The sequence below is a fragment of the Puma concolor genome, chromosome E3 (genome assembly GCF_028749965.1).
Source record: "Puma concolor isolate L17-30 chromosome E3, mPumCon1.1.hap2, whole genome shotgun sequence".
In the NCBI taxonomy this organism is placed as follows: Eukaryota; Metazoa; Chordata; class Mammalia; order Carnivora; family Felidae; genus Puma; species Puma concolor.
This window is the reverse complement of record NC_141682.1, coordinates 4,046,383-4,073,603: the sequence shown is the minus strand read 5'-3', so window position 1 is coordinate 4,073,603 and position 27,221 is coordinate 4,046,383. Positions and strand designations below refer to the sequence as shown.

At 53.6% G+C, this 27,221-nt stretch overlaps 1 protein-coding gene, 1 long non-coding RNA gene and 1 pseudogene across 3 annotated transcripts in view; 2 read left to right on the top strand and 1 right to left on the bottom strand.

Annotated features, from left to right (window-relative positions):
• Positions 1–2,435, bottom strand: part of FOXK1 (forkhead box K1) — a 69,626-nt gene extending 67,191 nt beyond the window's left edge. For both annotated transcript variants that reach the window (XM_086691312.1, XM_086691313.1), the window contains exon 1: positions 1,816–2,435. In XM_086691312.1, coding sequence (XP_086547438.1) covers positions 1,816–2,420 — 605 coding nt within the window. In that variant the 5' untranslated portion in view covers positions 2,421–2,435. The remainder of the gene's footprint in view (positions 1–1,815) is intronic.
• LOC147572866 (uncharacterized) lies at positions 257–9,517 on the top strand. The gene is made up of 2 exons (XR_015245258.1): positions 257–936; positions 5,134–9,517. It is a non-coding gene; the product is annotated as an uncharacterized LOC147572866 (long non-coding RNA).
• Positions 3,386–3,569, top strand: LOC147572867 (U1 spliceosomal RNA; annotated as a pseudogene).
• Positions 9,518–27,221: the final 17,704 nt, after the last annotated feature.

Sequence of the window (27,221 nt, the reverse complement as noted above, 5' to 3'; positions counted from 1 at the left end):
GTCTCGAGTCAGACACAGGCACAGCGGGGCAGAGAGCCTGGTCAGCCACAGCACAGCGCTCCAGACGCGCCCACCAAGGAGGCAGGCCCCTCGAGGGCAGACCTGAGATGCACCACGAACACCCACCACGCGTTACAGGCCACAGACCTGGGACTGGCCCATCCTGAGGCTGATCTGAGGACTCGGCGGGCTAACACTCCGTCCCTTCGAATTCCAGAAGATACCGTGGGCTCTAGATTCAGTAAGCTAGGCCCTAGTTAGTGTACCTATTCAACAGCTGGGCAGGGCACGCTGAAAATCAGCCTCCAGTATACAGACGTGCATTAGCAGAAAACAGGCCTCTAAGAGCCCCAGGGCGGGGAGGGGAAGGCGCTGTTCTGCCTGTCACTCTCCCAGGCCCTGAAATGTACTGAATGGCCCAGAAGAGAGAGAACAAAGTGGTAACAAACACAGGATAGAATAACTTCGTGACTCGCCAAGCCCTGATTTTACCCAAATACGTACCTTTCAAGTTTGCAAAATAAAGGTCTGTTCTCACACCCTAAGCAGGAATGAGTCACTGCTGGTGTTGCACTGGGAAACTATTCAGTGCAATATTTACAAGCCAGCATGCCAAGACCCTGGGGAGGGGAGAAGTGTACAGAAACAAGCTTTGGGTGCCGGGGATCACCCCAGCAAAAATCCCCTGAACTCTCTCATAAAGAAGAACACTTAGCCCATCAGAGACGACTGTGCAACAGGAAGCCGGTTGGAGAAATATAAACACTCCGTGAGGAGTTAAAGGCAATTACTACACAGAAACAGAAAGTGCCCTGGAGAGGAAGCGGGGCAGGTAAATAGGCTTTCTCCTCATCAACAGACCTTGAGAAAGCAGGGATCGCAGGAGCAGAGCCCGTGGGGGAAAAAGTAGACGTGGGAGCCAGAAGACAAGGGAAAGTGAGTGAATGTCGCTAAAAGCACGCTTGTGACAGTGGCTGTGCCACCCCTGGAACCGCCTTCTCCCTGCCCTGCCCTGCCCCCCCCCCACCCTGCTATTTCCCCTTTGGGCTCAGGAATCCCAGGCTGTGCTACAAATGCTCAAAGTGCTGGGTACCACTGCCCCACCCCAGGAGCAGCGCATTCAGGGGCACTGAGGACCGAGCACTTCCTGCCCTGTCCCTCCGCCCTGGGAATGGGAACGTCCCTCACACGCCCAAAGTCACTGCCATTGACTCGGCCCCTAGCGCGAGGGGGTGAGGGGCGCACCTCCCCGACCAACACCTCCCGATGCAATACTTTTCAGGAGTGCGTGCAGGGGCGACCCCCGGACTCAAGCTGGGCGGGGGTCAGGGGTGTCCTCCGGTCCAGGCCTGGCAGAGGCAAGGGCGACCCTTATGGTTCAGGCTCGGTGGGGGCGGGGCGACCCTCGGAGCCCAAGGCCCAAGCAGGGCGGGGGGGGGTGGGGGGGTGGGGGGGAGGGGGGGAGGGTCAGGAGTGGACCTTGTGTCCCGGTTGAGCACAGATCGGACCTGGGTTGGAAAACGTCCCTGAGGCCCAGGCTGGGCGGGGTCGGAGGCGTCTCCGGTGTCGGGCAGGGCGGGGTCAGGGCAAGGTTTGGGGTGACCCCAGGATCTAAGTCAGGCTGCGGATCCGGGGCGGTGGTCGGGAGTGACCCCGGGACGAAGCTCGGGCCCCGGGTCAGGGTGACCTCTGGGTCCGGGCCGGGCCAAAGGCCGAAGGTGACTACGAGTCGGGAGTCGGGCCGAGGGTCCGGGTGACCCCGGGGTCCAGGCCGGGCGGGGGGGGGGGGGGGGGAGCGGGGGCGCGGCAACTCACTGTTTGGGCAGCTGCAGGGCGGGCGCGCCGCGCCGCTGGAAGGCCCCGTCCACGAAGACGCCGTTCTTGCCGAGGCAGCGCAGGTAGAAGTGCGGCTCCTGGAAGCTGAGCTGCAGGTGGCGCCGCGAGATGAAGCTCGACAGGCCCATGCTCAGGTCCACGGAGCCCTGCGACGAGTTGCGGCCGATGGTGACGCTGGGCTGCCGCATGAGGAACTCGAACTCGCGGCCCTCGAGGCGCGCCAGCGCGGGCCCGGGGCTCCTGCGCACCGAGGCGGCCGCCGCGGCCACCAGGGCCTCGCCCGACGCGGCCCCCGCGCCCGGGCCCGTCGCGCCGCCCGCGCCGCCCGCGATCGCGGCCCCCGCGCCGCCCGCGCCCCCCGCGATCGCGCCCGGCGGCGGCGGCGGCGGCGGTGGCGGCGGCGGCGGGGGCTGGGCGGGCGGCGGCGGCGACGGGGCGGCGGGCCCGGGCGCGGGGGCCGCGGGGGCCGCGGCGGCGGGGAAGGCGGCGGCGGCGGCGGCGGCGGCGCACAGCACGGGGCTGCAGGGCGCCGAGCGCAGCGCCAGCAGGGCGCGGGCCCCGCTGTCCTCGCCGACTTCGGCCATGTTCGCGCAGCTCCGAGCGGCCTCCGGCGGCGGCGCGGCGGCGGGGGGCGGGGCTCCGCGGGGCGCGGGCGGGCGCGGCATCCCGGGCCGGATCGCGGGCGGAGCGGAGCCGGAGGCCGCGCGCGCTCCCGGGGCGGGCCGGGGCGGTGTCCACGCCGGCGGCGCGCTGCCCTCCCCCCGCCCCTGTCCTCGGGTGGGGTCGGGTGGGGTGGGGTGGGGTGGAGGGCCCGGCGGGGGAGCGCTGCCTTCCCCGCGCTCGCGTCCTGGGGGCGGGGGCGGGGGGACGGGGACAGGGGAGGAGGGGACAAATGCCCTCCCACTCCTGGGGTGGGGGTGGGAGAAGACCGGGGAGGGGGGACGGCTGTCCTGCCCCAGTTCCTGTCCTTGGGTGGGGTGGGGGGGCCGGGAAGGTGGGGACCGTCCTGGGGAGGGGGGAAGGGACACTGCCCTCCCCCCCCAGTCCTCGCTTGGGGTGGGAGGGCCGAGGAGGGGAACCCCTAAAAGTCTAGCTGGAGAGTTTTGCTCCTGGGTCACTGGGCAAAGGGACAAATGAGCTCAGCAGTCTCTGGGGCCCAGACGCTCCACCCCCCTAGCCTAAACTGCCATCACACTTAAGCACCTGAATTAAGGGTTTTCTACTGTAAATGGAGTTTGCCTAAAGATGCTTGCGATCCCTGATGTCTGTGTTCCTTTTTGGAATCATTTATTCAATCAACTAACAGCTAGATCAAATATCCCGGGACCCAGGCTAGGCACCGGCTTCAGGAAGACAGACACAGCTTTGCCCTTCAAGCTGTTTACCTGCTCATCCGGGAAGAACATGCCTGGCCAGTGGGGCATTGGGGGTCAGACCCCTCTAGTACCCCTCTAGTACTACAGAGGACCCCCATATGCCTTCCTAATTCAGCCAGGCCCCCTAAAAAGGTGGCAACGTTCCCACATTTCCATCATTTAATAATTGTCGATTACTTACCTGGCTGGGGAGATACCATGATCATGAAGGTGGTTTTCCCAGGACGAGGCTGGTCCATTGCACTCCAGATGTGCTGACCCCTGCGACCTCCCCAACTGCAGAAACCTCCACTGCATAATTTGGGATAGTGGGGAAGGAAAAAAAAATGATTGTCAAGTGTCAGAACACAGACCCTCCCTGGTGGAGCTAACAATTCAGTGGGAGATGCAGACGTGGGTCAAATGCATGTGCTAATAAATACAAAATCACCACCATCAAAAATCCTGTGAGGCACTGCTGGGTGGTGACCTGAGAGTGTGTGGGGAGAAGGGCCCCCCCAGGGTGAGAAGTTTGCCTGTTTATTCACTTTCCAGCCTGGACGTGCAGGACATATTGACCAATCATCGTCTGAGCAAATACATAGGTACAAATGGAGATAGAGAAGTTTGTGGTGCTGGCGGGGTGCGGCAGGGGCGGGGGGGGGGGGGGAGGGTTGTAAAACATTTTTATGAAAAGCTGTCACAAGAAAACATACTTGGCAGAGGGAAGAGGACAGTGAAAACAGGGTCAGGGATCTCTTCCCTAAGGAATGACAGTTGACCTGAAGTCCAAAGATGATTTGGGGTGGGGGGGTGGGAGTCTGGGGGATGGGATTCTAGCCAAGGAACAGCATGTGTTAAGGGAGGGTGGCACCTTCAAGGGACTGACAGGTCACTGAGGATGGAAGAGAGAGTGACCGCGTCAGCTGGGCCCAATTAGGCAAAAAAGCCTAACGGGCCATGTTGGGTCATGTAAGGATTTAGGTCTTATCCCACCGGCCATGGAAACCACTGAGGGGTTTTCGGCAGAAAGACACACGTATTTGACCCACGTATTTGAAATAGAACCACTGGCTGTTGTGTGGAGCTCGAGTCAGAAAGGGGTCAGTGACTGTGGGAGGCCAGTAAGGAAGCTGGTAACTCAGGCGAGGGGGCAGGGCGGGGGCCGAAGGAGAGAGGTGGACAGAAGTTGGGGCAATTCGATTTCTAGGTATAAACCCCAAAGAATTGAAAGCAGGGTCTTGAAAAGATGTTTGTACATCCATGTTCACAGCAGCACCAAAAGGTGGGAGCCAGAGTTCCACCCACATGTGTGGCCAGACAGCCAATGGGGTATCAGTCACTCGGCCTGAAAAAGGAAGGAGGGGCGCCTGGGGCGGGGGGGCGCTCAGTGGGATCAGCGTCTGACTTCCACTCAGGTCACCATCTCCTGGTTCGCGCGTCCGAGCCCCGATTTGGGGTCTGTGCTGACAGCTCAGAGCCTGGAGCCTGCTTCGGATCCTGTGCCTTTCTCTGTGCCCCTCCTTCTCTCTCTCTCTCAAAAATAAACATTAAACAAAAATTTTTTTACATTTATTTAAAAAAAAAGGAAGGGAATTCTGACACCTCCTCCCCCATGGATGAATCTCGAGGACACTGTGCTAAGAGAAACCAGTTGGTCACAGAAAGTCAAGTATTGTATAATTCCCCTTATATAAGGTCCCCAGGGTCGTCAGGTTCTTAGATACAGAGAGTACAAGGGTGCGTGCCAGGGGCTGGCGGAGAGAGAGGTAATGGGGACATAGTTTCAGTTTTGCAAGATAAAGAAGTTTTCAACACGGAAGGTTGGGATGCCCGCACAGTAAGGTGGATGAACTCAGTGCTACCAAGCTGAAGGTGTTTAAGATGGTAAAATTCACGTGGTGTATTTTACCACGATTTTTTTTTTTTTTTTTTTTTTAAGAGTGAGAGATTTACATACAACCTCCAAGATTCTTTCTTCTGGGTCATCTGAGGTGACTTCTCACTTTTCGATGCCTGGTGTGTTGGATGACAAGAGGTACGTTGTGTATATCCAGACCCCTCCGGCTGAACTTACTGTCCAATGTGAAGGCTCAGGCCCAGACCCACAGAGCTCCACGAGTCTTTTCCCAAGGAGCAAGGCCACGCGTGTTGGTAACACCAGCAGCTCGTGGGCTGCGTCACGGTGACCCTGCCAAGTCCAGACACCCACTGCATTCCTTCCTCCAACAGCAAGCCACTGGATATCCTGACAGCTTCAACAGACGGCGCGAGGAAAGGGCCAGTAAAAGGGCATTAAAGAAGCAAAATGCAAGACGCTGACTTCTTCTCACTCTGTCCAGGTCTGGAGGGCATGGAGAAGCTCCTTCACAAATCGGGCACTCGGAAAAGGAGCAATAAACAGCTTGCAAGGGCGAACCTTGTCAACCTTTCGGACCCTGTGACCGTCAGGCTCTTACCCTGATAGAAGCTCCTGGAGCTGGTTGCAGAAACAGAAAGAAATAGAACTAATACCAAGACACTAAACCATCAAGAAGAAAAGTGGGCTTTATTGGGAGGTGACAAGACCGTGTTAAAAAGAGGCAGTGCACAGGGGCACCTGGGTGGCTCAGTCAGTTAAGTGGCTGACTTCGGCTCAGGTCATGATCTCACGGTTCGTGGGTTCGAGCCCCACGTCGGGCTCTGTGCTGACAGCTCAGAACCTGAAACCTGCTTTGGATCCTGTGTCTCCCCTTCTCTGCCCCTCCCCCACTCACGCTCTGTCTCTTTCTCTCTCTCTCAAAAATGAGTAAAAAACGCTAAATTTTTTTAAAAAAAGGACAAAAGAGGCAGTGAACTATCCGGAGAAACACCCCATTTAAGAAAAAAAAATAAAAGAAAACACAAGACAAAACATGAACAGGTTATTTATCAAAGAAGATATATATGGATGACAGACAAGCACAGGAAAAGAGTCTCGACATCACCACTTGTTGGGAGTGAGTTGAAACAACGAGACATCGGTAGACACCTACTGAAGTTATTTAAGGAAAATAACGATACCAACTGTTGTTGCAAACGTGGAGCGGCCGGGCGCTCGCTGACCTAGCTGGCGGGATGTGCACGACGATGCCACCGCTTGAGAAGACAGTTTGGCGGTTTCTTATGAAGTTCAGCAAACTTACCTTCTGGCTGGCAGCCCCATTACGTGGCTTTAACCCAAGTGTAATGAAAACTTGCGTTGGTACAAAAAACCTGTACGCAAATAACCACCAAAAAGTGGAAACGCCCCAACGATCCCAATGCACCCCAACTGGGGACCGATTAACAAATTGCCGTACAGCCACGCGGTGGAATACAACGTGGCAATGAAAAAGAGCCAAGTGCGAATCTGCAGAAGACGGGTGAACCCCAAAATGCACCGGGTAGGCTTTCATCTGCAGGACGTTCCGGGAAACGCAAAACTATAGAGACAGAAACAGGTGAGCGGTTGCCAGGGGCTGGAGGTCTGGGGAGAGGCTGACCGCAAAATGGCACGTGGGAATTTGGGGGGCAGGGGAGGGGATGACTGTGGTGGCGATTGCGTGACTCTGTGTATCTGTCAAAAGGAGCAAAACTGTGCACTAAAAAAAGCCAATTTTCGGGGCGTGTGGGTGGCTCAGTTGGTAGAGCGTCTGACTTCGCTCAGGTCCTGATCTCACGGTTCGTGGGTTCGAGCCCCGCGTCGGGCTCTGTGCTGACAGCTCGGAGCCTGGAGCCTGCTTCGGATTCTGTCTCCCTCGCTTGCTGCCCCTCCCCCACTCAGGCTCTTTCTTCTCTCTCAAAAGTGAATAAACACTTAAAAAAAAAAAGGTTTAAAGCAAAATTTCCTCTATGTAAATAGTACTTTAATTTACAAATTAAAAAATAAAAATACAACTCTACAGAGCCTGCGTTATAGACCCCGAACGTGGATAAGAGCCATGCCGCCCAATTCAGAAGCCATTAGCCACAGCTGGCTATTTGCATGTATGTTCTAATTAAAATGAAGTAACGTTAAGCATTCCATTCCTCAGTGGCATGAGCCACGTTTCAAGTACTGGATGTGGAGGTCCGTATCCTGTGGCTACCGTCCTGATCACTGCAGATAAAGAACATGCCCATCATTGCGGAAAGTTCTCCCGGCCCAGCCGCTCCGAGGGTGGGGCGTGGCCGGGCTCCTGCCTCCGCTCTCTCCTGTCTTTACCTGCCAAAGTCGGGAATCGTGCCAGGCACACGGTGGCTGTACCAGACCTGCAAAGAAGCGATGCCTTGGGCCCCCGATGGCCCTGAGGGGTTTTCACCCTCGGGCCGGGGTGGGTACGTGCAAAGCACAACAGAGCCCCAGCAACAAGAAAGGGTGCTTCTGGAACCCTCAGCGTTAGAGCTGGCTGAGTCTGAAGGCAGGTAGATGGGGCTGAGGAGAAGAAGCCTCAAAGTTCGGAAGCTCCTGGTCCATACCTGCATCCTCAAAGGGTTGGAACTCACTTAATATCTGTCAAATGCCTGCAGAACCCAGACCTCTGTGTTTGTATCGTCTTCCCTTTCCTGTCTGCTGAGTGTTACTTCCTGCTGCTGCCCTATCCTTCTGGGATGCTTCCTGTGGCCCCAGGACTGCTTCCTGCCTGTTCGCGGCGTCCTGAGGGCTTCCTGTCATGCAGCCACGGGAACTCTGACCACTGTGGAGCAGGACTGCACTTTTGTACAGCTGCAGAAGACAGCCAGAGAGAGAGAGAGAGAGAGAGAGGCTGTGTTGCTCATCTGTTGCTGGGCGGTAAATGGCTCCAACGTGCTGAAAACACAAGAACACGTATCACCTCAGTTTCTGTGGGCCTGGAATTGGGGAAGGAACGACTCAGCTGGGTCGTTCTTGCATGGGGTGTCTCAGGAGGTTGTGTCAATGTGTGGGTCGGGGCTGCATCTCCTGGAAGTTTACCTGAGACTGGAGGATCCACCTCCCAGGTGACGAGCTCCGGCGAGAGCACACGAGGAAGCCCCACCCTGCCGTTTCTACAGTGTCCCTGTGGTTACGCGGTCACCCAGTTCAGCACGGGAGGGGCCTCTGCAGGAGTGTGGCCACCAGCAGCGGAGTTGGAAGGAGTGGGGGGTGGCGCCTGGGTGGCTCGGTCGGTTGAGCGTCTGACTTCGGCTCAGGTCATGATCTCACGGTTCGGGAGTTTGAGCCCCGCATCGGGCTCCGTGCTGACGGCTCAGAACCTGCTTCGGATCCTCTGTCCCCCTCGCTCTCCGCCCCTCCCCCATTTAGCAGCCAGACAATATGCTGGTGACGATATGCCGGCTGGAGACGTAGGACAGAGCGAACTGCGTTGAGTTGCCACAGTGAAGTCAAAGCGGCAGGAAGGTGTGCTGGAGGGGACACAGGCTCTGGAGCCCGCTCCTCTGTTACCCAGTCACGTGACCTTGGGCGAGTTATTTGGCCTCTCCGGGCTTCAGGGTCCTCGGCTGTAACGCAGACTTAGAAGGGTGTTGGAGGGCTTAAAAGAAATAATGTCAATGGGGCTGCAAGACACTCGGAACCTCATTCACGTTGCTTCTGGAAACGCAGAGCGCTTTACAAGAACAGGCTGGGAGATGAGGAAAGCGAGACTCTTAGCCCAAAGCCCGCCCCCCGCCCGGCAGGCCTTGCAAAGCAGAGCCCCCTGGACATGTTGCAAGACGGGCTGCTTCCCCTCCCCCGATGGACACCCCAGGGGATGTTTTTCCCTCCTCTGTTAAGACCTGATGGAGCCTCTGGGGGCAAAGCTCACGGAAATGTGGGGCGGACCCTTAGGGCTGAGAGGTTTTCATTCTCACGCTTGTCCTCGTCGCGAGGCCAGCATCCACCGCGTCCACCCTGGGGGGCGCTGCTCTGGCCCCCGCTGGGTCTCCCGGCGCCTCCTGCTCTCGGACTTCTGTTCTGGAAAGCTGTCTCCCCCACTTGGGCACCGAGGTTTGCCCCGTGGCCTCCCTTTTCTGGCCGATCTAGGAGTTGTTGATTTTCAGCGTGTTCGTTCGGCTTCTACTGTGTGGCATGGATCGGGGGGCAACGTGTAAGCTCTGGGCACGAGGGACCGGACGCAGGAGGTAATCGTACGTCCCCCAGCAGCTCTTTCTGCTTCTTGGCGAAGCTCCGTGCATCCTCTCCCACCACTAACTGCTCAATGCCCCTCTTCCTCTGCCCCTCCCCTGCTGGTGATGTCTCTCTCTTTCTCTCAAAAATAAATAAACATTAAAAAATATTATTAATATAGTAATAGTTTCCACAGGGGTTACAGTATGAAATGATAATATTTGGGATATATTGGCTTAAATAAAATGTATTACTGGAATTAATTTCACCTATTTCTTTTTACCACTTTAATGCAGCTCCTGGAAAATTTAGAACTTACATCTGTGCCTCTCATCTGTGGTTCATATATTTCTACCCCACGGCGCGTTAGAGGCCAGTGAAACTTTTCTGGTCCGGTCAATGTTTCTGTCTTCATGACGATGCTTTCCATTTGTGTTAGAGCAGAGCGAGGGCTCCTAGCTACCAATTCGGTGCCTCTGTGTGGTGTGTTTTCCTTTCTGTTTTAGTTGCCAGGTCGCCTTGTGCAACTCGTAGCGTCCGAGGGGGTCTGCGCCTGTAGCTGAATCTGCCCGAAGGAGGTGCAGAGACGGAAGGAACGTGCAGACTGTCCGGGAAGCTGTGCTGTGTCTGCCCCGGGGTGTTTTGGTTTTCGGCCAAGGAAAGCAACACTGGCCAACTTAAACAAGAAGGGAATTTGTCGGTGCGATGCTGGACGGCTCACAGAACCAAAGAAAGCTGAGATCCGGGTTCCCAAAAAGGGTGGGAGTCAGCTGCTGTGGGGATTAATAGCAGCAGCACCCCAAGGCTGCTCTCTCGGGGGGGGGGGGAGATCAGCTCTGGCTTCTCCCCTTTTCATACCATCCCACATGAGCTGAGTGAGAATGTCCAGGAGACAGCGGCTGACTGGCTCCCCGAGGCTCCGGGCCCGGGGCCTGGATCGAAGGTGGGCAGACCACGGAAGACGCAAGCAGAGGCTGGCCCTTACTCAAAGCAAAGTCTGGCCACTGTTAGTAGAAGGGGGAGGGTGTGCCGAGCAGGCAGAGACAATAGACGTTCACTGCCTCACTCCTGCCTGGTGTCGTCAGTGGCCACTGCGGGACGTGGCCAATTCAGCTTTTTTTCTTTCTTTCTTTTGAGACTCTTAAGTTCATCTTTTCAAACTTTAAAATATGGAAGCATGTACCAAAGAGGACAGAATAATAAAATAAATCGTGTATCCATCCATCCCCTGGCTTCCGCAACGATCAACTTATTGGCAGGCTTGTTTCATCTATAAGCCCACCCAGATCCTCCTGTATTATTTCGAAGCAAATCTCAGGCATTATATCATTTCCTGTAACTCCGTGTGTATCTCTAAAAGACAAGAGTTGGTTTTAAAGAAAACATAACCGTGATATTATCACCGGTAAAAGACTCCCAACAATGTCTTAATATTATCAGATTTCTGGCCAGTGTTCAGATTCTGATTTTTTTTTTTAACGTTTATTTATTTTTGAGAAAGAGAGAGAGCATGAGTCGGGGAAGGGCAGAGAGAGAGGGAGGCGCAGAATCCGAAGCAGGCTCCAGGCTCTGAGCTGTCAGCACAGAGCCCATTGTGGGGCTCGAACCCACGAACCCCGAGATCATGACCTAAGCCGAAGTCAGACACTTACTGTCTGAGCCGTACCCCTAGCGTCTCCTTTTTTAACAACTTTATTGAGGCCTGACGTTTTCCATATTAAATTCACACAGTTAGTGTATGGTCTGATGACTTTTAGTCCTGTCCGGTTTTCAAATGTCTTAGAACGTTTCCGTCACCAAAAGTGCTCCTTTACCGCTCTTGCAGCCAAGTCCTCACAATCTTTTCACAATCTAGCGAAAAGTTAAACATACACTCAGTGTGCAATGCAACGCATCCACCCCTAGGAATCTGCTCGAGAGAAGTGAAAACACATGTCAAGGACTACTCCGTGAATGTCTAGAGCAGAATTATTCATAAAACCCAGGCTGGAAACGATCCGTATGTCTATCATCTAGTGGGCTCATTGAAAAGAAAACGGTATTTTCGTACAATCAAGTATGCTCCGCACGAGCAGGGACGGGTAGCAGATACGTGCAACAATACAGATGAACCCCAAACCTTGTGCTCAGTGAGAGAAGCAGACAGTGGACCACACGAGGAGTGACTCCAGGCGTAGGAAAGGGGTAGAAAGAGGAAATTTTAGAGGAGAAGGCGTATCGGGGCTGGCTGGGCCACCCCTCCTGGGAACTCTTCTCTCTCTGTCCTTCTCGGAGGCTCTCACTGGAAACTGGTGCTTTCAGTTCTGCAATCCCAGCTGCCCTAAAACAGGGGCACACGAGGCCCGGCTACTTCCAGAAATAAACGCAGAGAGAACAAGATACAAATTTAGATATCGGGAAACATCCTGCCACGTGCACTTTAAGAATCATGCCTTTATGTCTTGAAACAGTGATACTTTGGGGGCGCCTGGGGGGCTCAGTCGGCCAAGCGTCCGACTTCAGCTCAGGTCATGATCTCGCAGTCGGTGAGTTCCACCCCGCGTCGGGCTCTGTGCTGACAGCTCAGAGCCTGGAGCCTGCTTCGGATTCTGTGTCTCCCTCTCTGTCTTTGCCCCTCCCCCCACCTCAAAAAAAAATAAAAATAAAAACTTAAAAAAAAAAATCAAGTAAAATAAAATACATGAGCAAAAGCTCTCACTTAGTCCTTCCTACAAAATGCTTTGTCACCCACACAGATGACAATATGCTTCCACCCCTAGGTTAGCAGAGCCGACGGCACACGGGCGCCGTGGGTGCGGGGACAGGCACTGGAACCAGACCCCCTTAGGCTTCAAGTGTGGCTCCAGCACTAACTACCTGTGTGACCGTGGGGCTCCCCATGCCTCAGTTTCCCCACTTCCTGTAAACCTCCAGACTAAATGAGGGTCATGTGTGTAAAGGGCTCTGGGCAGCGCCCGGCAGAAAAGCAACATCCCAGTCACGCTATTCAGCATTGGGTTGACTCGCCCTACTGCCCCTCAAGAATCGTCAGATCTGCTCAACGGTCACTAATTTCTCCTGTTTCAACCTAAAATTATAACCGGGACTCAAGTTTAAAAACACAGGCCCAAGTGTGGGAGCACAACCAGAGATCCCCGGAGGTCTGCTCGCGGGAAGACTCGGAACCAAAGGCCGTGACGCTAAATGAAACTGGTCTTTACCAATTCCACGCCACGGGGGCGGGGGCTGCTGGTCTCATCCTCCCCCCACGCACAGCACCGCGTCCCCGTTGTGAAGCGGGAGAAAAGGGAGAAACAAACGCAGCTTCCCACATCTGTGAAGACGTTTGTATCTTAGAGAAGGAAATGGAATTCGAGAAGTCTAACTTCTGGCCTAACTCCCAGCCATTTACAAAAAAGCATGGCTGCGCTAGACACAGTTGGTGCTCCGGTAATTGGAAGCAGCTGGAATGCAGCCTCTGTTGTGCGTGTACCTTGCGGATGACGTGGTGTGGGGAGGCCACGAGATGCGTGTGAAAAGCGCACGGCCCGGCGTCCCTCGGCTGTGCAATACCTGCCGATCGGATTTCCCCTCTACGGTTTATCCTGTTAAGGCTTCAAAGGAAAAAAACAAGCTGGCTGAGAGAGTCTGACGAAGTTTACGGTGACTGAAAAGATGAAATCTGTAAGACATAATGGTGCTCCCTTTTACGTCTATAAAATGCCACAGAGAATGAGCAACCAGCTGTTGGGTTTGAAGTGAGCTGACACATTCGCTTCCAGGTTTGAAATCCTCCCTGGCAAGCGTTTTCTTACCGTGCCAACAGCAGCAAATATAGGCCCTGAAGGAGATTTACAACCAACCTAGAATAAGAAAATAAATAACGTCTGAGAAAAGGATCAAATAAATATAAGGTTAAAAAAACAGGGGCGCCTGGGTGGCGCAGTCGGTTAAGCGTCCGACTTCAGCCAGGTCACGATCTCGCGCTCCGTGAGTTCGAGCCCCGCGTCGGGCTCTGGGCTGATGGCTCAGAGCCTGGAGCCTGTTTCCGATTCTGTGTCTCCCTCTCTCTCTGCCCCTCCCCCGTTCATGCTCTGTCTCTCTCTGTCCCAAAAATAATAAAATAAAAAAACGTTGAAAAAAAAAAAAAATTTTAAAAAACAGAGTAGGGGCGCCTGGGTGGCGCAGTCGGTTGAGCGTCCGACTTCAGCCAGGTCACGATCTCACGGTCCGGGAGTTCGAGCCCCGCGTCAGGCTCTGGGCTGACGGCTCGGAGCCTGGAGCCTGTTTCCGATTCTGTGTCTCCCTCTCTCTCTGCCCCTCCCCCGTTCATGCTCTGTCTCTCTCTGTCCCAAATAAATAAATAAACGTTGAAAAAAAAAATTAAAAAAAAAAAAAAGAGTACAGGACCCCCAAGATTCCTGAACCTCTCTCGAAACCAAAAACCCCTGATTCCCTTGGAATCATGACTTGGAAACAGTCACGCTTGACCCTAAGCACAGAAAGACAATGGCAGTTCCTGTAACACCTCCGTGTTTCCCTTTGGTGACGGTGGTCACCCAGCAGCTACCCACCACGGGCGGGCCAGATTTACCACCCAGTCCCTCCCCTACAGAATGTAATTAGCCATCGGAGATTCAAAACGTGACAAGATGGAGATCATTCTCCTCTGTAGGATGCCGGAGGTGAAGCTGTGTTCCAGCGAGGAAGGCGGGGGCGCTTGTCCTGCAGGTGACCGCCGTCAGGAGTCCTGGCTTCTGGTGGGTGTGACCCAGGCGGTGTCACAGGGTGGTTAATGATTATCGTCTGCAGTTAAAAGGGCAGAGCCTCCTAGCAGCCTCCTCCGTATCCATTCTGCACTTCCTCTGGTTAGTACAACTCCGGTTTTGCCCAGGAGGGTACGGAGCCCAGCTAAAACACAGCGTGTCTCAGCCTGCCTTGAGGCCAGGGGTGGCCACGCAACGTTCTGTGGCTAACGTGCTCAAACAGAGGTCACAGAGCTCAGGATGACAGACTCGCTTACCCTTAGAGTTTTATCACGTTATGTGTGCAACCTTGAATAATGGGTTGCATTTATTTTTTACGCTTTTTATGATTGGAATGATACTGCATAGGCCTTCTTGTTTATTTTGAGTTGGGGGAGAAGATGCAGAGAGAGAGAGGGAGAGAATGCCAAGCAGGCTCTGTGCTGTCAGCACGAACTGCGAGATCACGACCTGAGTCACGATCAAGTCGGATGCTTAACCCACTGAGACACTCAGGCCCCCCTGTGTAAGCTCTTCTGTGTCTGGCATTTTACAATCAAATTGTTTGGACCATGTGTCCATAGTTTGCAAGTGGTCCATTCATTTCCAATGCTTTCTAGCATTTCCCCTGTATGAATATGCCATACTTTGTTCATTCAACTGTAGATGGACATTTTCAGCAATTACTCTAAGAACACTTCCTGTGTGTATATCCCGGAGCATAGGAGCACACATCTCTCCAGGTGCTTCTCAAAGTGTGGTTCCCTAGATCAGCAGTGTCAGCATTACCTGTGGATTTCTTAGAATGCAGATCTGGGGGTCCACCCAGACCTTCAGACTCAAATTCTGGGAGTGGGGCCTAGAAGCCCCCCAGGAGATTTGGACACATGAGAACCTCTGTTCTTGGTTATATATCTAGAAGTACACTTGGAGTCGCAGGATATGCAAACTTCAAATCTCCTAGATAATGTCAAACTATTTTCCAAAGCCTTTGTCCCAATCTGCACTTCCGCTTACAGTGTATTTCAGCCCCCCTTGCTCCATATTTTTGCCATCACTTGGCTCGGTCAGACTCTTAAATTATCAGCCTGGAAGGTATGAAGCTACCTCATCATAGTTTTAATAGGTGTGTGACACAGTTTTAATAGTTTTGTGTGACTTCTGATGAAGTTGAACCTTTACTGGCCATCCAGATAGGCCCTTCGAAGCAGTGCCTGTTCCAGTTTTTTACCCATTTCTCTCTTGGGTCATCTGTTTTTGTTTTGTTTTGTTTTGTTTGTTTGTTTTGTTTTTTCCTCATTGGTTTGAAGCTCTTTAAATATTTGGAAAATGGGTCTTGGTTGGTTATTCCTGTGCAGGTTATCTCCTTCCACTCTGAGCAAAGCTGTTGCTACACTTTGAAGAACAGCTTCTTGATTTTAATTTACTCCGGCTTGCCCCTGTTTTCATTTATGATTGGTGCTTTCAATGACTTGTTCAAGAAGTTATTCCCTATCCCTCAGTCATGAAGATATTCTCCTACACTGTATTCTAAAAGATTGTACCTCTGCCTTTCACCTTTAATTCTTTGATCCACCTGGAATTGACTGTTTGCATACGATGTGAGGTAGGGGTTCCATTTCTTCCACAGATGTGTATGTACATAATTTTCTTGGTATCATTTGTTGAAAACTATGTCTTTCCCCCAACAGCTCTGCAGGGCCTCTCTGTCACACACTGAGTGCTCACATGTACACAGATCTGTTTCTGAGCATTCTGTTGTCTCCTCTATGTATTTGTGTATACTTAGATCAAGACCACACAGTATAGGATGCCCTACCTCCTCTCCTGCTGCCCTATAGCAGAATTCCTCCTCTCAGAGAAGCTTTAGGTGCCTTGGGTCGGACTGTTCCCTTAGGGTCAGGATGCCTTAAGAGTTGTCTGTAATTTTGCCCTGGCTCACACATTTCATGCCCCCTCTCCACACACCATCCCTGCCTGTTGACATCTCACGTTTCCTGCAAGGCTGCCCTCAAATGCCAACACCTCAGATCACTGGCAGCCAGAGTAATTCCTTCCTCTTCAGACAGAGCCAGTGGGTAGGATGACTGCATGAGAACGCGGGGGTTGCTGTAACAAAGTACCACAAACCAAGTGGCTTAATCCACAGAAATGCATCGTCTCTCAGTCTGGAGGCCAGAAGTCTGAGATTGAGGTATCAGCAGGGCCATCCCCCTTTTTATGAGAACCCCAGTCACTTTGGATTAGTGGCCACCTACTCCAGTATGGTTTCACTTTAATGAATGACATCTGCAATGACCCTATTTTCAAGTAAGGTCACATTTGGAGGGACTAAGGGCAGGGTTTCAACATGTGACTACTGCAGGGACACAGGCTGACCCAGAACAATGACCATATAATTGATCATCTGAAACTGGGACATTTTGGAGAGTAAAATAGGGCAGTAGTAACTGTACCAGGCTCAGTGTAAACTGTGAGTTCTCTGGATAATCCACAACACGTGGGCCACCCTACGGAGACGAGGGGGAGGTTCACATCATGCAAACACGTCTAACTTTGGCACTGGCTCAGTTAGCAGGTCTTAACTGCAAATAACAGAGAAGCCAACCCAGTGTGGCTCTGACACAGAGGGGATTTATGACCTCACGTGTAAGAACTTAGGAGAAAGGACAGGCCTAAGATGTGTTGATTCAGTGACTCCGTGGTGCCATCAAGGACTCCATTTCTCTCCACCATGTGGCACCTGTGTCCTTGATGTATTGATTCTTGTACTTTCGAGTGCCTGAAGGGGCCCTGGGCCCCATCTTCCCAAACCAGGATCCAGAGACCATTTTTGCTTCATGCGTCTCTCTTTAGGGACAAAGACTCCAGCCCACTTCCCTTCGTGTCTTGTCGGCCCAAATTACACTCCCCACCTGTGCCTAAGCCATGGGGGATGTGGGACCACCACACCCTTCCTAGCTTAGTCATGATCCTCTCTTAAGAGCTGGGCCCCACTTCTCCTGCAGCAGATACAAAGTGTGCATCTGGACAAAATCTGGGATCTCTCTGCAGGAAGAGGAGAAGGGTGGGCGGGGGCTTCTAGGTAGGCAGCAAAAATGCACCTGCCACAACAGGGCACAGGGCCGACGGTGAGGACCGGCAGCGGGGAAGGACAGGTAAAAGGAGAGATTCTCACAGCTGCGTGTGGAAGCAAAAAGTAGGCCCCTCGAATCTTCACCACGTTAATTCTTTCTGGGACATTTATGAAACCCAACGTTTTGGGGAGCCGGCAGTGGTACTCACGTCTCGTAAGGTGGAAGGTGTGATGATTAAGGTTAGATGGTTTTGTTTTGTGGCCCTGGACGGAAGTCACTTCACAGGGGATCGCTCTGCAATGTGGCATCACTAGAGAGCACCAGTGAGAAACAGGCAATCAGTGAAAATGATGGTTACCAAGCAACAATCTAGCACAGCAAGAATGGAATAAAGGGGACTTAAAAGGGCCACAGAAATCAATCAGCAGAAAAAGGTGGCATACGCGAGAAAAAGCGCATCGGAGAGCCAATCCAGTTTCTGCTAAATTTCATTTTTAAAAATGACACTTTCCCTGATTTGAAATGCAATATATGTTCATTGTAGAAAATCAGGAAATACTTATAAAAAAGAAACTGGTCGCGTGCCTAATCTCACCACTGACTACTTTCAATAGTTTGGGGCATTTCCCTGAGAACACACACACACACACACACACACACACACTCACACACACGCTCACACTCTATCTCGTATCTTACCTTTTTCATGTCACGTTACTTTGTATGGTATTTCCCCATTCTTAAAAGTCCTCAGTCGACATCATTTTAAATAACTGCCTAGCACACACACTGATCAATCACTCTGCAAAACACCATCACTTTGTGCTTTGGAATGACTATCACAGGGGTGTGGGCGGTGGGGAGGAAACGGGGAGTTGAGAAGCCAAGTGCCAGCATTACTCACGTATCCACTTGCTGGATTGTGAAGTTAAGGCAAAGGCTTAGCCTCCTTCTGATCTCTTCTTCAGTTTGGGGGAAAGAAAGCCTGTGTCGAGGACGGGGTGGGAGGAACGTCTCTGATGTGTGTGTGTGTGTGTGTGTGTGTGTGTGTGTGTGTGTGTGTGTGTGTGTGACAGGGGAACCCTGTGTGTTGATGTGTGCTGTAAACCATAAAGCAAAACACAGAACTTTCCGATTATTAGTGACATTTTTCAAAAAGATAAGCCATCGAGGGGCGCCTGGGTGGCGCAGTCGGTTAAGCGTCCGACTTCAGCCAGGTCACCATCTCGCGGTCCGTGAGTTCGAGCCCCGCGTCGGGCTCTGGGCTGATGGCTCAGAGCCTGGAGCCTGTTTCCGATTCTGTGTCTCCCTCTCTCTCTGCCCCTCCCCCGTTCATGCTCTGTCTCTCTCTGTCCCAAAAATAAATAAACGTTGAAAAAAAAAATTTTTTTTTAAATAAAAAAAAAAAAAAAAAAGGTAAGCCATCGAGCGCCTGAGCTCTTCCTGGAATAATAGTGAGCTAATAGGTACAGTAAGGTACCCAGCTGTACCTTAAATTTCCTCCCTTCACTGGTGTGATGGATCCTTAGGAAGCACTGAAGAACCATTATCCTAATCATCTCTCCTATTAAGAGTGTCAATTTTTTAATAAAAAAAAACAAAACAAAACTCACAATGGCAAGGCTGCAGAAGTATGTTTTTTTCACTGTCCTCGTAGGATTTCCCTGCTATTTGACAGCGTGTGTTAGGCCAGACTAATTTCCAGTCATTTTATTCTGTTAACCTTCAAGGAGTGAGCAGGCCTGGTTGGTCACAGATCAAGCCACATCATCTGTTTCTCAGGTTTATTATTTTGGCAAGCAGAGCATCTGCCCTCTTGGGTTGAGACGTCATATTGATCTCCCAGTGTGATGATGCTATGTGTCCCCCATCCTTCCCATTGTCTGCGCCATACCTGTTAAAAAAAATTTTTTTTTTAATGTTTATTTTTTGAGAGAGAGAGAGAGAGAAAGCAAGCAGGGGAGGGGCAGAGAGAGAGAGAAGACACAGAATCCGAAGCAGGCTGCAGGCTCCGAGCTGTCAGCACAGAGCCCGATGCAGGGCTCGAACTCACAAACCGTGAGATCATGACCTGAGCCGAAGTCAGACGCTTAACCGACTGAGCCACCCAGGTGCCCCATGCCATACCTGTTTTAGATTCACGGGACTACTGCTGTATCCAAAACATGCCAGATTTTGTGTTTTGAAGTATACCTCCCATGTTGAAGCCTTTACAATGAATTGCATCTTTATCCATCTGACTTCCCAAGCTAAGAGGATGTGATTGTTTTGATACACTTCTGCCCTCATGGGAACGGATGGCCCTCAAATGTTCTTCGAGCCAGCTTTTTTTCCCTTTTTTTTTAAATTAAATCTTTATGGAAAAGAATGTGCTTCCGTTCAGAGGCATAGAGGCCGCTCCCCATCCTGATAGGGGCCACAATATCGGGACAAAGAGGCTGTTTCTCTCTGCAACAGGACAGTCCAAAAGGCAGGCCCGCGGATATCAGGCCTGGTCCCCAGGAAATGAGGACTTGTCTTGGGGAATGATGGCTTGGTGTTTCTGTTCAAAAAGACAAGCCAAACTCACATTTACAAAATGATGCTTAAATGCAAGATTAGTTATTGGTTAATGCAGAGTGGCAACATCAGAAAAAAAGAGAGACGCAGGAGTTAAGAGTCAAGGTTGTGTCAGAGGCTGGAGTGAAATGGGATTTTTTTTCTCTTTCTCATCTTTTTCGTATGTGTCTGCTTTCAAAAAAAATCATTTAATTGGGTCTTTTTTGCTTTTTAAAATAAACAAGGAAGGGGTGCCTGGGTGGCTCAGTCAGTTAAGCATCCGACTTCCACTCAGGTCATGATCTCACAGTTCGTGGCTTCGAGCGCCGCGTCGGGCTCTGTGCTGACAGCTCAGAGCCTGGAGCCTGCTTCGGGTTCTGTGTCTCCCTCTCTCTCTCTGCCTCTCCCCCACTCGTCGTCTGTCTCTGTCTTTCAAAAATAAATACATGTTAAAAAAATTTTTTAAATAATAAAAAAGTAAATAAAACAAGGAAGGGGCCATATGCGGGCGAGACTCCTTACTCACCACCCCTGCCTTGTCTATGGAGCACACAGACGGACTGGTCACATTCCAAATCCGCAACCCCCCCCCACCCCCCCGCCCAGCTATTCTTGTTTGTGTGAGTCCCAGAGGCCCCAGCATCTTGTTAGTGTCATACTGGAGAGGAGTTGGGGAATCTTTCTGCTCAGGCCTCTGGAAAGCTCTTCCTGCTCAGAAAAGAGGTTTTGTTTGAGTCTTTTTGGCCTCTGAGGCACCAGAGGGAGTGATTAATAGGGAACCACCTCGAGATTTCAATAGAGCAGCAGCGTGGGCTCCCAGGGCGGGCAGGGCCTTTGTCTGGCAGAAAAAGCGGCCGATAAAGCCGAGAACGGCTGTCGGCCGGGAGTCCGGTCCTCAGGCCTGCTCGGTTTTGTCCCTGCCAGGCCAACCTCGAGGCCCCACGCCGGTCTGGGAAGATTCATCTGCCTGCGTCCTGGGCGGGGTGATTAGTAGGAGCTTTCTCCTCTGGGGGGGGGGGGGTCAAGTCTGGCAGGCAAAGGGGGGACCTGGGCCTCACGAAGTGCTCAGGATGGGCTGGGGCCCAGAGACCCTGCTCTCTTTTGTGAGGTCCTGCAGGCAAGAGAAGGGCAAAGGCACAAGGGCGGTGATGGTGATGGTGGCATGCTGCAGGCTCGCGGGGCAGGGGTGCGGGAGGGCTCCTCGGCGGAGGCGCCAAGGTGGCCGGGCCTTCGGGCGTCTGTGGCTGGGGGAAGCGTGTGGGCCTGGGACTGGGCACCAGCCTCCTCTGACCGCAGGAGAAGTGGGACGACGGGGACGAGGCCCAGCGGAATTAAAGCAGGAAGCGGAGCAACAGCCGGGAGGCCCAGGCCCGGAAACCGTGGCCGGTGCGGGTCCCACGCTGGCTCGATGCTTCCTTGTGTGCGTTTGCCCGTGAGCGTGAACGGGGTCATGAGCGGGTAGTTGTGGTCACATCGGAGTGAGGGGCAACGGGGTTGTCAGAGCCCAGAATCCCCGCCTCCGTTCTAACAACTGCCGAGGGGCGGGCAGGACGGCAGCATCCCGTGCGGATCCCAGAGTCAGGCGCTCAGCATTCGAGAAGCCTCTGCCAGCTCTGAGCATGTGGGGCCCCCACCCCGCGCAGGCCGCCGATGCTAGCGTGCCCGAGGGCGGTTTCTCTTTAGCACAAAAGTGCCTCCCGACGAGGCCTCAGAGGCCAGGGAGCGTGCGGGCAGATGTGGGGAGTGTGTTCGTCAGCTCAGCTGCCGTAACGAGCACACCACAGCCCGGACCACTGACAGACAACAGACGCTGATTTCTCACGGTTCTGGAGGCTGGGAGTCCAAGGTCAAGGTGCTGGCAGATGGCAGCCAGCACGCAGAACGCCTCGCGGGGATTTAGCTATGACAAAATGGAAGCCAACGGGCCCCGCCCACCTTGCCCGAGTCCAGGGGAGCTGCAGACACAGAACCCAGCATCCACTGTCCGTTGTCCCTCGTGTCCGCAACCCCCCCCCCCCCCCCCCCCCCCCCCCGGTCAATGCAACAGCTTTTACGTGACAACCTAATCAGGATGCGAGCTCAGCCGTCAACTACCAGAAAGCTCAACTCAAAATGGTCTGAACGATGCCCAGTGTGTCCGTCCACGTGACCGGGATCCGGATGTAGGGGGAATTTTGGGGTGGCTCGACCCCATGGTTCCAGCCACCTCAGACAATGCTATCTGTGCTCCTCCTGTGGCAAGCCCCACGGCCGCCACAGCTCACGCTCCCCCGTGTCGTCTGGAGAGGGAAAGGCCTTCTCTTCTGGAGGCTGTAGCTTAGGAGGTAAGAACCCTTTTGGGGAAACTCCTATCAAACAGACACCTGACCTCTCCCGGAAGGCTTGGGGGATGGCAGACCGTGACTGACTTGGGTTCCCGAATCCCCCACTATGCATGGTGTAGACCCATCCGTACCCAGCTGGAGTCGGTCCCCCTCCCCGCCTCCTGACGGCTCCGCAGCGGGTGAGGGCAGCAAGGGATGATGGCCACTTAACACGGTCCACTGAAAATGGCTGCCTCACCGAGTCCCGTGCAGCTGTGCCATGAGGCAGGTACTGTGGTCACCTCCACTTGAAAGGAGAGGACAGGGAGGCCTGTTGGGACACACAGGTAGGCAGGAAGCTCTGGCACAGAGGTGAAAACGAGGCACAGGAGGGGCGCCTGGGTGGCTCAGTCGGCTGTGTCCGACTTTGGCTCAGGTCATGATCTTGCAGTTTCTGGGTTCGAGCCCTGTGTTGGGCTCTGTGCTGACAGCTCGGAGCCTGGAGCCTGCTTCACATTCTGGGTCTCTTTCTGTCTCTCTGCCCCTCCCCTGCTCACATTCTGCCTCTCTCTCTCTCAAAAATAAATAAAAACATTAAACGGTTTTTTAAAAAGAAAATGAGGCACAGGAGTCTAGCTCCCGACCTCACACCCACCGCACAGCTCGTGGACTCAGGACAGAGTCATTGCGGGGTGCGGGGTGCGGGGTGCGGGGGGCGAACCCATCCCAAACGGAAACCCACCTCGAGTTTCCTCACAGTGACACCATCTGAGAGCATTCTGGGCCAACACCGGGGTACAGTTCTTGCCTGCTGTTTTCATTGTGCAATGTTTACATTTCTCCCCAACTTTTTAAAATGGGGAAATGTAACATTTCACACATACACAGAAAGGTGCATATATGTAGCGAATGATGACATAGTCACGTTCTGATGCAGTGTAACAAAGGAGCACACATTTAGTAACTGACAAAGCACAGGTTGGTTACCTCAGGTTCCCCAGGGCAGGAGTCAGGGGTGGGCAGAGCTGCCGGCTCAGGGTCTCCCAAGTAATCCAGGTGGGGGCTGGGCTTTGCTCTCGTCTGGAGGCTCCACTCTTTCCGGCTCATTCAGGCTGCTGGCACACGCGTGTCCTCATGAGCACACGACCGAGGGCCCCAGCTTCTTTCTGGCGATTGGCTGGAGGCCACCCTCAGGTCCTGGACACCGCCCACCGTCCCGTGCCACGGTGCCTTCTCCAAGGGCTGTTCACATGGCTGTGGCTCCTGCAAGGCCGGCAGGAGACTGTGTCTCCAGACATCATGGGATCGTGGGCGTGATGGGTGTGACATCCATCATCCTTCACATGTGAAGGGACACAGTCAAGGGAATGAGGGCCTACCCCACTCAGCAAACTCTGCTGGTCAGAAGTACATGATGGGTCGGGCTCAGACTCAGGGGGAGGGGATGATACAGGGCACTGACTCGCCGGGGGTCACCTTGGGGGGCGCCTAAGTGGAACCCAGGGGAAGAAACTGAACATCCAGGACCAACCCAGAAGCCTAGCTTACACAACCCCATCTCCACTTGGAGGTGACACCCCTGCGAGCCGGAGCTGGGGCAAGAGAATCAAATGTTAAATTTTCAGGAATTCTGTGGGCTCGCGGTTAAACAGACACTATCAAAAATTAAATTATAGAAGTTTACAGTGAAATCAGTACTCTTGATAACAAGGTCTCAAAACACGTTACTTCTCAATTACCCTACCGTGACCTACGTGCCTTGGGTTACTTCCATTTATTGGATCCATATGCTGGAAAGAGGGTTCCCAAGCCTCATTCTGACACTCCATGTTGGTTCAGGCACCCCACATTGGCCGCTTGAAATCAGCCATCAGAGAAACATTTATATTGTGCAAATCTGAACATGCTACAGTTCAGAGCTGGAACGTTGAATCTGGCCTTTGCTGGAGCTAAGAACAGCTTTCATGTTTTGAAAGGGTGGTAAAAAAACAAAACAAAAGAAAAAATATGTGACAGACACTACATGTGTCTGGCAAAGCCTAAAATATTTCCCATTTGACCCTTCGGGGAAAACTCTCCCAACCTCTAGTCTAGACTTCAGAAAGTAATGGAGAAAATTAACAATGTAGTTTAATTTAAAATGTTGCCAAAATTTTGACAAAAATGTGTCAACTCTGTATCCTTTACATTGTAACCGGCAGAAAACATGGAGGAAAAACTGTATTTGTGCCCTATGGGAAAACCATGATCCAATTTGGCCAAGAAGTTGCTCATGTCATTGATGAAATTCTTTTTGGCTTCAAAGTTCGTATCACATATTAATTACATTTAATGACAAGTTTATTGGGAAGCAACTCAGTTTGACAGATCATGGGTGAATTTCAACTAGAGACTGGCTTTGGGTTTGAGAATTACTGGGGGGGGGGCACCTGGGTAGCTTGGCTGGTGGGGCATCTGACTTGGGCTCAGGTCCTGTTCTCTGAGTTCGTGAGTTCGAGCCCTATGTCCGGCTCTGTGCTGACAGCTCTGAGCCGGGACCGGCTTCAGATTCTGTGTCTCCCTCTCTCTCTGCTCCTCCCCCACTCACCTGTTTTCTCTCTCTCAAAAATAATTTTTTTTTTTTTTAAAAAGAATTACTCAGGGAAGAGAGGGGCACCTGCCTGGCTCAGTCAGTTGAGCATGGGATCCTTGACTTCAGCTTGGGTCATGATTCCAGGGTGACGGAATAGAGCCCCACGTCCAGCTCCATGGGTGTGGAAAGATTCTCTCTCTCTCTCTGACCTTCTCCTCCGCTCACGCTCTCTAAAACAATAATAAAAGAATTCAGCAAAAATAAACAAAAGCATTCTCGGAGCATCAGTGGGCTCTAAGAGATTTACAAGAAAGAATACTGTTTGTTTTATCATTCTTTGTGGAGGGGGCGCTGCCCATGCTTGGTTTCAGCTAAATTTGAAATAAACTCATGTTTATGCACATGCACCCCGCCCCAACCACTTGTTACAGTAGCATCAGCCTGATCTTCAGGGTAAGTACTTCCTGCCTTTCCCTGATAACTTAACCAGCTTTAGAGCTGCCTCTTCCCTACACGTGACCCAGGCACCTTAAAGGCTGCAGCAACGTCCAGCACACAGTAGGCATCGAATAGATGTTGCTCAAGTGGGCAAACTACTTTTGACAGAGCAACCAGCAGCGGCAATGCAATGGTGAGCCTTTCCGATAAAATGGCAAAAAAAAAAAGTAAGTCGGGGGAAGTCGGCTTTCTAACCTCTGCAAGCCTCCTCAAATCTTTTTTGAAGCAACAGGGCATAAAATCAAAGGCGGGCGGGGAAGCGACCGCTCTCACAGCAGCACAGCCTGGGGGCTCCGCGAGCGCCCAGCCAGGTGACGGAAGAGGCCAGGCGCGTCGCCTCTCGTTTGCGCGGTCCCCTCGCATTAAACGCGCACGGGGCACCCGGAGAGCGTCCGCGGGGCCGCCGCGCACGAGCGCAAACTCGGGCTGGGCAGGCAGCGGCGGGGGCCGAGCGCTCCGCCACCGGGGCCACGTGGACGCCGCAGGCCCCGCCCCCGCACGGCGCGGGGTCTTGGGGCCGCCCCGGCGCCGCGCGTGTGACCTTGGGCGGGCCGCCCCCAGCTTCCCCTCGCCGAGACCCCGGGCGGGCGGGAGGACGCGCGGTTGTCGCAAGGACGCAACCGACCCACGCCCGGTAGCGCGCAGACCGGAAGGCGCGTCGTGACGCTTGGTGCGCAGGCGCGACGAGCGGTGCGGCGCGCGGGGCCGCCACCAGGGGGCGCTGCGGGCCGCCGGCGCCGTGGGGGGAAGGGAGGGTCCGCGCCGGGACCGGACCACGTGCGCACCACGTGGCGCACCCGGCAGCCCCGGACCGCGGTCGGACGGCCAGGCCGGCCACGCCGCACCGCCAGCAGCCGGCAAAGGCTAAGGGATCGGTCTGCCCCTGGCGCCCCTGCTGACCTCCGACCTCCGACCCCACTACCTTTCGGGTTGCCCCTCGCGGGTGGCCGCGCGGTGTGTTTATAAACAGAGCTCTCGGCGGCGCCCAAACCCCGGATCGCGGATCGACTCCCGGGGAACGGAGCCTCCTGCGCATGCGCCCCGCGTCTTCCGCGGGGCTCTTCCTGCGCAAGCGCCTTGGCAGGCGGAGGGCGCCGCTGCGCCGGGCGGGGACCCGTCGGGAGCGGGAGGGCGGCGGCCGGGACAAGCTGGGTTCCGCGGTTGCGGCCCGGCTGGGCCCCGCCCGCTCCTTCCCGGGCTGCCTTCCGCGGTTGCAGCCCGGTGTCCTGAGGCCGGGCCCCGTGTGGGAAGTAGGGTACAGGCGGCAGGTCGGGCAGATGAGCTCCTGATCTGAGCCCCCCCTTCCCCACCCCACCCCCCCGCGCTGTCCTCCCTGGCCCACGTGGCTCTGGGGCCAGTCCCCACCCAAGAGAGCCTTTAAACCCAGCAGCCCCCAGCCTCCCCCCCCCCCCCCCCCCCGTGCTGATGAATGGGTGCTCATAAGGTGTTTACACACAGTGGGATACTGCTGAGCCTCAAAAAGCCAGAAAGATACTGTGTTAGCTGTATCTTGTCTCGATGAACAAGGAAGACAACTCTGCCCCAAGCCACGAGGGCCACGAACCTGAGGCTGAGTGACAGAAGCCAGACACGGAAGGACCACTACTGCATGATTCCACTCACAGGAGGGCAAATTCATAAGGACAGAGAGAATAGAGGTGCCCACGGGATGGGAATTCTTCGATGGGGACGCAGTCTGAGTTTGCGAAGATGAAAAAAAGTTCTGGAGACGGATGGTGTCAGCGGCTGCACAGCGATGTGAATGTGCTTAATGCCCCTGAATCCTGCACTTGAGAATGGTTAAAATGGCAAAGGGTGTGTGCGGTGTGTGTGCTTTACCACATCCTCCCCAGTCAGTATCACATCAAGTTCTGCCAGGCAAGATCCCTTCTATGTTCTAAAAGGCCCCGACCTCTCTCATCCCTGCCCACCTCATCTCGAACCCCTCCGGCCCCAACCAGTCGCCTTTCTTGCCTAGAACACACCATTTTTGCCGCTCCTTGCTGTTCTGACAGAAATGCTTTTCCCTCTCATCTTCGCACGGCTGTTCCCTTCTCGTGGACTCGTCCGTTTCATACACATGCTTATTTTCTGCCAGGCATTATACAAGACCGGGTGATGCACAGGTGATCAAAACAGGTTAGGACTCTCCTCTCATGGACTTTATAATCTGGCAGAGGGTATAAACGCAGAAAAAATGTCAGATGGTGTAAGTACCGTTAAAAAAACGGCATGAGGCAACTGTGGACCG